The sequence below is a fragment of the Paroedura picta genome, chromosome 8 (assembly GCF_049243985.1).
Source record: "Paroedura picta isolate Pp20150507F chromosome 8, Ppicta_v3.0, whole genome shotgun sequence".
Taxonomy (NCBI): domain Eukaryota; kingdom Metazoa; phylum Chordata; class Lepidosauria; order Squamata; family Gekkonidae; genus Paroedura; species Paroedura picta.
In genome coordinates, this window is record NC_135376.1 from 81363431 (window position 1) to 81372638 (window position 9208).

The 9208-nt window shown below is 49.1% G+C and overlaps 1 protein-coding gene across 2 annotated transcripts; it reads right to left on the reverse strand.

The window, feature by feature from the left end:
• LOC143843886 (uncharacterized) lies at positions 1-2040 on the reverse strand. 2 transcript variants are annotated; one of them, XM_077350618.1, is made up of 2 exons: positions 855-2040; positions 1-724 (listed from the first exon to the last, which is right to left on the reverse strand). In XM_077350618.1, the coding sequence occupies exon 1, from the start codon at positions 1987-1989 to the stop codon at positions 1339-1341; it is 651 nt and encodes a 216-aa protein (XP_077206733.1). In that variant the 5' UTR covers positions 1990-2040; the 3' UTR covers positions 1-724; positions 855-1338. The 2 variants fall into 2 exon arrangements, with proteins under 2 accessions (XP_077206733.1, XP_077206732.1); XM_077350617.1 differs by having other exon boundaries at positions 852-2040.
• Between the last annotated feature and the right edge of the window lie 7168 nt (positions 2041-9208).

Genomic DNA, 9208 nt, shown 5'->3' on the forward strand with positions numbered 1-9208 from the left:
CAATTTTTAAGCTTTATTTTCCAGAATGCAGGGACTTGGTTTTGACCAGCACTGCAGCACATGTGTGTGTACATGGGTGGTGGTGGTATTGCATCTCTCATGCCATTTTCCTGATTTCCTGGGAATCACTGTTTGCCTCATTCTCCCTACCCCCACCCAGCTTGAAAATTAAGTTTTTTAAAAATAGCTGGGTATCGAACAGGAGAACATCCAGGACACACCTCATTTGGCTCTGAGTTTTCAGGACAATGACACTTGAACCTGTGCACCACCATATCAGAGCTTCCGTAGTTATACTGTTTGGGATACAGGGAGGTTCACAGTTCCTAGAGGGGAATGAACTGGGCCCTCCATTCACTTGGGTCTGTTTTTCTCCCTTCTCCCCATTTCGAACTTTCACTCTGTTACATTGAAGCTTCAGGGGGGCTTTAAGATGGTCTCCATGCGCACATCGAGTCAGCATCCTAGTGGGTTACATCAAAAACAAAACCCATTTCTAAACTGTGGATCATCCATTCATTAGATGATAAATAGTTGCCGTTTCCCACTAGCAACTTGTTTAAAAAAAATACCCCAACAAACTACCGTGTATAGAATACTATCACAGAAGGAATTCTGAGCAGGTGATCTACACCTGTGCCCTGCCCTTCTTCCCAGTGGGAACCCAAACCAGATTTCATCCTTCTTTCCTCCCATTTTATCCTCTCAACCAGGGGTAGTCAACCTGTGGCCCTCCAGATGTTCATGGACAATTCCCATGAGCCCCTGCCAACAAATGCTGGCAGGGGCTCATGGGAATTGTAGTTCATGAACATCTGGAGGGCCACAGGTTGACTACCCCTGCTCTCAACAACCCTGTGAGGAAGGTTAGGCAGAGGGGACAACTGGGCCAAGGTCATCCCACGGCACAAGTGGAGATTCAACCCCAAGTCTCCCAGAAAACTGCTCCGACACTCCTAGTCATGCACTACACTGGCCCTTGTGCCTCTCCTTATTTCAAGCCACATTCAGGAAACGTCTGCCTGGTAAGGGCCCACTCATTGCCTCTGGTGAAGTGTTTTCACCTATGGAAACTTATTCTGGAACAAGATGTTGGTCTTTAAATTGCCTCAAAATTACTAATCCCCCCCCCCCCCCCAGACTCAAGAAGGCACTGCCAACTTCGCCACTGGCTTTTACCCTGCGCAATTGCAAAACCCCCTTCAAAGGCTCTCCTTGGTGGATTGCGCCTGCCTTGCATGGCAGGTGAAAAGGCCTTTAAGGCAGTTACCCTTCTGGGGTCTCTTGCCCGGCCCCTCTGATAGCGATGGCTGCAGCATCCTCAGCGGCCCCGTCCGTTCAAGAGTGCGATCTGATGTCGTGCAGCCTGACCTGTACGCTTAACGTCGCGGCTACAAGCGAGCGCGCCCCATCCCTCGGCCTCCCGCTCCCCTCTTTCCATCTGCGCGCCTCGAGCCCCACCAGCGTCCCGGGAAGGTTGTTTTCTCGCCCGGAGGCGGCGTCCTGCTGGCCGAGGGGGTCGTTCCCGCGGGCCTGGCCTTCGGAGCCGCGCCTGGCCGCCCCTTGCAGGATCTCGCTCAGCAGGGAGATGTAGATCTGGGCCATGTGCAGGGTCTCCGCCTTGGAGAGCTTCCGCTGGCCGCGCAGGGCGGGCACGACGCTCCGCAGGCGGTCGAAGGCCACGTTGAGCACCAGCATGCGCCTCCTTTCGCGGGCGTTGGCGGCCAGGCGCCGCTGCCGGGTCCACGCTCCGCCGAGCGGCGCCTCGGGCCGGGGCCAAGCGCACCTTCGCAGCGCCTCCCGGGCGGACAGACTGCGCTCCGCGCCTGCCCGATCCCGCCGCGCTTGCGGGTCGGGCGCAGACCTTAGCGCGTCCAAGGAAGCCGCGTCCCCGCCTTCGCCCGCCGCCTTGCGCAACGAAGAGGCCTGGCGCTGGCGGCGGAGGACGCAGAAGGCGAGCGCCTGCGAGGCGGGGCCGGCCCCTTCCATGGCCGCCCCGATTGGGAGGGAGAGGCCGCCGGCAGCCCGCCCCTTCGCCGGGATTGCGCTCTGCAACGGGGGCGGGGAGGTGGCCTTGTTTATATTGCCTCGGGGTCGGGGGGGGGGGGGGGGAGAGAAAGGCACGTGGCGGAGCGCCCTGGAGGGAGCCGAAGCCCGGCCGCGTTCAAAGCGAGCGCCGGGCCTAGTGGGGGCTCCATGAAACACACCCATTCGCTTCGGATTAATCCGTCTGAGTGAGCCCCTGATGCGCACACCCCCCCCCCCAGGCCGCCCAGAGGCGTTAATCCGCCCGTCTAAACTGTAATTAGATCATCTCGGCGCTTTGGCCGCTGCTCTTTCCGCCTGGAAGGGTCGCATTCAAGACCCCCCCCCCGCCCACACACACACACATACACAGACACACCACTCCTTTGGAAAAGGGGTTTTCTTTTTTCCAACCCAATTGGCCTTTTGATTTGCTTAAACAGAACCCCGGCAAGACCCTCCCCGCGGGCCTTTTCTCTTGCCGCGTGGAAGGGTTTGGGGGTTATCTCAAACGGTCGCGGGACATTTATCTCGCCTCCCTTTTATTGCTGGATAAACAGGGAGTCTGGTGGTATCTTTAATGACTAGCTTGAGTTTTATTTTGCAATACCACCTCGTTTCATGGCCTTGCTGATACTGTACTAATGTTTCTCACTAACTCTGGTTCTTACCTACTTTTCTTGGTAAGAAAAAATAAGTGTATGTTTCACTTATAACATTGCATTGTATTGGGCAGGAGTCCCCAACATGGTGCCCTCCAATACTTTTCCTGGGCCCAGCAAGTGTTCTTAGAAAGTGGGTAGGGCCAGGTGAGACTTTTGCCCACTAAAGCTGACTGACCATTGGAAAGTAGATTAGCTGTGTGGAATTGTAAAAAAACTCGCTTTGTCAGCAGCTGCCACTGCAGCAAAAGGTGTGTGCCTGAAGGTAGGCTGCGTCAGCCATTTTGTGGCGTGCTCTGGCTTCTGCAGCGGCCATTTTGTGAATGTGCCCACCACGCACGGGTAGAATTCCAAATGCAACTGCAAGCTCAAAAAGGTTAGTGACCTCTGGTGTGGGGACATCTGAACTGATGTTTGTGTTTCCGGTGACTCGCTTGTTTTGTCTTAAGGCATTTAAAATTATATTTACATACCATTCTCCTCTCTGGGTCAGGAAGGTTTATATGGAACAACAAAGAACAATACAGTATAACTTTGTAGTAACAGTGATAACAGAGAGAACGTAGTTTGACAACTTCAGCATTTTAACAGCCCCATGGTTGGTCGGTTCTGGTATTTGCTACATGGGGAGTGGTTCAGGGTGGCCCATAGATTATGTTAGTTTCAGTGGACCTTTAAGCATATGCCTGGTGGAAGAGCTCCATTTTGGTGGCCCTGAGGAATTATTTATCTCCAGCCCTGATCTCTCAGAGGTGGAAGATGGGTGGGGGCCAGAACAGAGAAGGCTATGGCCCTGATTGGGTGGAGAGTTCCTAGGTCCCCATCTGCCTACCCCCAGCCCCTCTTTGCATGCCTCCCTTCTCCATCCCCCCCCCCCCACTGACCCATCTCCCACCCACTCCTTGAGCCCTTTCTCAACCGGGAGACACAGATGTCTGTACCATCCGCAAGTCCGTTTCCTGACTGAGCTGGACCGCGTGTGCGACTGAGACCATGGGTGCAGAGTGCTTTCATTGAAGCAGGTGGGGAAAGAGTGGCTGGCCATCGGGTGGACATATTGTCTTGGGCAGTGGGCCCTGACAGAAGTCCTGTGCCTTGACAGCAAGGACCTCAGGGTATGCTGATGCTGCCTCTGCTCCCAATGGTTTCCTGTTCAGATCCTGCAAAATGCCAGCATGTTTGGCAGCAGCTCAGAGATACTATTAGTCAGTGTCTCTCTTCCAGAGCTGTAACAGAGGATAGGCGCCCAGTTTATCTTCCCCTTCCCCAATGCTATAACTTTGACTTTGTTTCTCAGTGGAGTGGAGAACAAAAAACTTGGAGGAGAATGAGGCAGGAGAAGCCCCTGCCATGTGACTCTTGTTGTGTGGTTCAAAGAGGGATGACCCCTAGGGCCTCAAAAGTGGGGGTCAGGCTAGCCCAAAACCTAATGACTGCCCCTGCCTTTTCCTTTTAAAGATTCATTCATTGATTGATTACCTGCCCCTATTGGCCCAGCCGTCTTGTGGCGGTTCACAGCAATCAATAAAAACAATTAAGTGTTAAAAACAACCAAATGATCAATGCCATTTGTTCCCTTATCGAAGGGGGGGGGGAGCTGTCTGACTTATCATAACTTCATATTCCATTTCTACATGCTAGCCACAGTTTCCAGTGTACCCAAATTAAAAAGGAAGCCCATTACATGAAGATATTTTTATTCAAAATCCATTTCCTTATACTGTTCTGTTCAAAACTTTTTCTCATTCTGTTTCTGCATTTATTACACTTATACACCGTTTTAAAAACTTTCTCATTCTAAGTTTGTCTCCTGCTTACATAATAAATGCTTCATCTCTTGTCAGATTTTGAAATGGATCTGTTTCTTGGATAATTGGTTAATTTCATTACTGCATGATGGACACATTTGTGTTCTTATTCTTCTAAACCTGGACAGCTGTCTGATTTCCATTCTGCTGTGTAGATGATTCTAGCTATTGTCACTATATATTCAAATATCTCTTTCAAAACTTCATTAGACAGTATTCCCAATAGCGTATCCCTAGCTTCCATAAGGAATTTAAACTTTATTCTGCCTTTTCCATTGCTCTGTTGGGCTTTGGAAGCCAAGATCTGACCCTGGAAATGGTATCAGGTCATATGGCATTGTTTCTTCCCTAGTGCCCTGGTGACTACTAGAACAAGTTTCTTAGAATCTTCAAGGGGATTAGAGGGAGTAATGGAGAAATAGAAGTTGTCAAAGGCCTTCATATAACCTCCATTTACATGGGCAGTTTATCTTGGAATGCCAGTTGCTTGGCGTTTCTGGTGAGGGCAGCTGTGTGATGGTTGTTGGTTTCCCAAAAACAACCTGTTTGCCACTATAGACAATCAAATGCTGAACCAATCAGGTGCCATGGTTATACTTTAACAAAATGTATGACAGGGTAAAAGGATTTGTGAGTTACTGCTCACTTCTTCAGATACTTGAAGAGGTGAGACTTGCCTTCCAAAAGCTTCTCCCCTGCCTCAAATGTTGTTAGTCTTTAAGGTGCCACTGGACTTTTGCTCTTTTCTGCTGCTAGAGATGGTCAGACCTGGCTACCCATCTTGAAATAAGGTCCCAGTTTGCCAAAAACAAACAAACAAACCCTGGGCTAGCCTTGTATGGGTCACTGTGCCGAGTAAATATGGACTTCTTGGTCACCATTCTGAAAACTTTGGGAACTGCTACTGTAAAGTAGAGCAGAGGACTCTAATCTGAAGAGCCAGGCTTGGCCCCTGGAGAAACACAAACTTGCCCTTCTTCCTGCCACGGACATTGATAATAGTCACTCTGGAGGGCTGTGCATGTACTTTGCACCATATCAGTAAGGGGCAGAACATCTGCTTGACATTGTAAAAGTCACAAGTTCAATCTCTGGCATATATCAGCTGGAGACCAGGTAGAACGTGATGTGAGAGACCTCTGCCTGAGACCCTGGAGAGCTGCTGCCAGTCTGAGTAAGCTGTTACTGGCACACATTTGTTCATGTGTGGCCCTGAATTAATTAGGTGAATTTGGGGATTTCTCCCCATTATTTTGCACTATTTGCTTTGACCCTTTGCTGTTGTCCCGTAGCCTAATGATAGTCAGGGGGGCATAATGGTTAGCATGCACAATGAGGGTCTGGGAGAGTCAAGCTCGAATCCCCTCTTTGCTGGGGCAGCTTGATTAGGTGTCCTTGGGCCAATGACATAATCTCTGCCTAACCAACCTCACAGCGTTGTGAGGATAAAATGGTGGAGAGAAGAAAGATGTAAGTCACTTTGGTTCTTCTCTGGGGAGAAAGGAGATGATCTCTCTTTTTTTGTACCCTGCTTTTCACTACCCAAAGTAGTCTCAATGCAGCTTATAATCACCTTCCTTTCCTCTTCCCACAACAGACACCGCCAAAACAGACTGAGAGAGCTTTGACAGGACTATGACAGGAGTGGGGAGTCGAGCCTGGCTGTCCAGATTAGAGGCCCACCTAACTCTTCCCACTGCCTTAAAACACCTGACAGGCACCAGGAGAGGTGTTGGGGTGGCATCATGGTGCTCCATAGGCACTGCGTTGGGGAACCCTGATCACCTGAGTCAAAGTTTCATAAGTGGAGGAAACTTTATCTGCCTTCCTCTACCTCTCTCTTTGCTCAGCATATCAGAGACACATATTGAATCAAGGATCCCATGTATTTCTGAATGCCTAGGTGCAGTTTGGGCATAATTTAAATGTAGGTTCCTGTTGACTTTCCATCTAGGCAGCGTTCAGGATCAGAATTGTTTCACTAGGACAAGAAGAACTGTAGCTGTCTCTTGCTGTCAGAGGGTATTCCACCCCCAGCTTTCATTTTTGAAGGACCCCTTTGAGCCTCTGTATGCTTTGACTGTCTCTTTGTATTTTTTTTAAGCAAAAAAGAAAAGTGTTTATCGGGTCGTGCATCATAACTGCAGGGGGGAAAATGAGAGAGCAGAAGAAAAGGAAGAAGAGACTTTGGGGTTTTGTTTTCTTTCTCCCGTGGTTTGTTGTAATACCAGAATGTTACAGGAATCAAAAGTCCCTGCAGGAGGCCTGCATTAATGAAAGGTCATTCCAGGACCTGGTTTCATATTAGCCACTTTGAAATCGGTTTTTGCTCTCTTGGATCACTTTCAGATGCCTATTAAAAATTAACAACTCAGCAGGTTCAAGCGCCAGTACCACTGAGCCTCTGCTGTTAGCAGGGGTATTTTGGGGAAAGTGCAAGGACCCTGGCTGGGGAGGGGGGTTCCATACTAGATAGCAGGCAAATCTGGTCCTTTTAAAAGAAGTCTGGTGAGTTTTCTTTGCAGTGAAACATGGGAACTGCCTTGCTGGATCAGGCCAGAGTTGCTTCCTTATGGAGGCTTTTCACTGCTTTTAGTTCCAAACAAGTACGTTGTGTGTATGTGAGCTGTATGTGAGAGAGAAAGTGCATTCATACCATGTAAAGGTATCCCCTGTGCAAGCACCGGGTCATGTCTGATCCTTGGGGTGATGCCCTCTAGCTTTTTCATGGCAGACTCAATACGGGGTGGTTTGCCAGTGCCTTCCCCAGTCATTACCGTTTACCCCCCAGCAAGCTGGGTACTCATTCTACCGACCTCGGAAGGATGGAAGACTGAGTCAACCTTGAGCCGGCTGCTGGGACTGAACTCCCAGCCTCATGGGCAGACAGCTTCAGACAGCATTTCTGCTGCCTTACCACCCTGCGCCACAAGAGGCTCTTTCATACCATGTAGCTCTCTAGTTATCTTTCCGTACTGCTCCTGGCCTTATGCTGTTTCCCTGACCCACTTTTCTGTGATCTTTTGGTGGAAGAGCTCAGATCATAAGATATATCATTTAGAAAGGAAAGTGCACTTTTTCAATGGTGTCGCCCACACTGGGGTCATTTTTTTAATCGTCAGACTCTTGTGGCCAGCATTTTCTCTAGGGTTGCCAACTCTGGATAAGGAATGCCTGGAGACTTTGGGAGTGGAGCCTGAGGAGGGTGGAGTTTGGGGAGTGGGATAACACCATAGAGCCCACTTTCCAAAGTAGCTATTTTCCCATTTATGTTGCCTGGAGGTTAGTCATAATATCAGAAAATTTCCAGCTACCACCTGGAGGTTGACAACCCTAATTTCCCCACCGTACCAACAAACCATTTTCAGTTGAAACCAGGAAGTGCTACAATTGCCCTGACTTGGATAGGCCAGGGTAGGCTGATCTTGTCAGATCTGGGAAGCTAAGCACTGTCAAGCCTTGGGAGACCACCCAAGAATACTCAGCCCATGGCAGACCACCTCACTCTGGTTTCTATCCTCCCCAGGTGCCATTCCCAAATCTCCAGGAGTTTCCCAACCTGTATCTGACCCCCATCTCCTCAGAAAGGGACCTGGATTATAAAAGGTAGCTGGGGTCACCGGCAATGTGAGCAAGTCCAGCATCCATTTATTTAATTAATTTATACCCTGCCTTTCTCTCCAATGCCTTTCTCTCCCAAGGTGGCTGACATTGTTCTCCCTCCATTTTAGCCTCACAACAATCCTGTGAGGTAGGAGTCTGAGAGCGCAAGGTCACCCAGCATTCTTCCATGGCAGGAGCAGGGATGGATCTGAACCCAGATCTGACCTAGATCTTAATGCTACACTCTTAACCAGGGCACCACACTAGCCCTTTGTATGTTTAGGTTTCATTTCGATGGGGGAGGGGGGGGTTGGTTCCAAGACTTCACTGGAAGAAGCACGACATTGGAAACTCCAGACAAATGCAAACTGGCTAAGGACCACTGTTTAACATTTACATGCCAGTAATCCGGGCACACGCATTAAAATACCTCTGGTGCAATCTTAACCCACAGCAGTCTCCCTTTTGAATATTCTGGCATGAGGCTGTCTCAAGGACATTGCCAATGTTACCGCAGGCATCAAAGCACAGTTCTCAAGAATTCTCCGTGGTGGTGCAAAATACCTCCTCGAGAAAGCGTTGCTGTTTCTTTTGTGTCGTGGAGCGCGCGGCAGAGATAATCCAGACAAGTTCTGAAAGGTAGCCACGGAGCCTGAAATGAAACACAGCCGGCAAAGAAATGCAGCAGGACCTTGGGACACATATTAATATCCAAGTGGCAGGCTGAGGAGTTTTTTTGCAGAACCGTCTTTCAGCAGCACCTCTTCATCGCCAAAGCTTTGTGATACCTTGTAGCTTTTCAGGAGAGACCCCTTTGAAGACTTGTTTTCTAAAGATTGTGAGCTGCTGTAGTTTTGTTGTAATACTTAAGTATGATGGCAGAAAAAGAAGAGTTCCTTCTAGTTTTTTTCCTCCCAAGTTCCATGTGCTTAGCACAGAGATAGCGTGTAAAAATTACATGTATTTTTAAAATTTCATAATGCTTGCTTTGTTTACCCCCTTTGATTTGCTTTCCAAATCGATTTCAGAGAGGAAAATACACCCGTTTTGTCTAATTCTGTGATTCTGGCACTTCAGAATTGTGTTCCGAAAATTTCACCAGGCATACCA

What these genes read in the sequence shown, in the direction of transcription:
- LOC143843886 (XM_077350618.1), bottom strand. Translation starts at nt 1,989, where the DNA reads ATGGAAGGGGCCGGCCCCGCCTCGCAGGCGCTCGCCTTCTGCGTCCTC.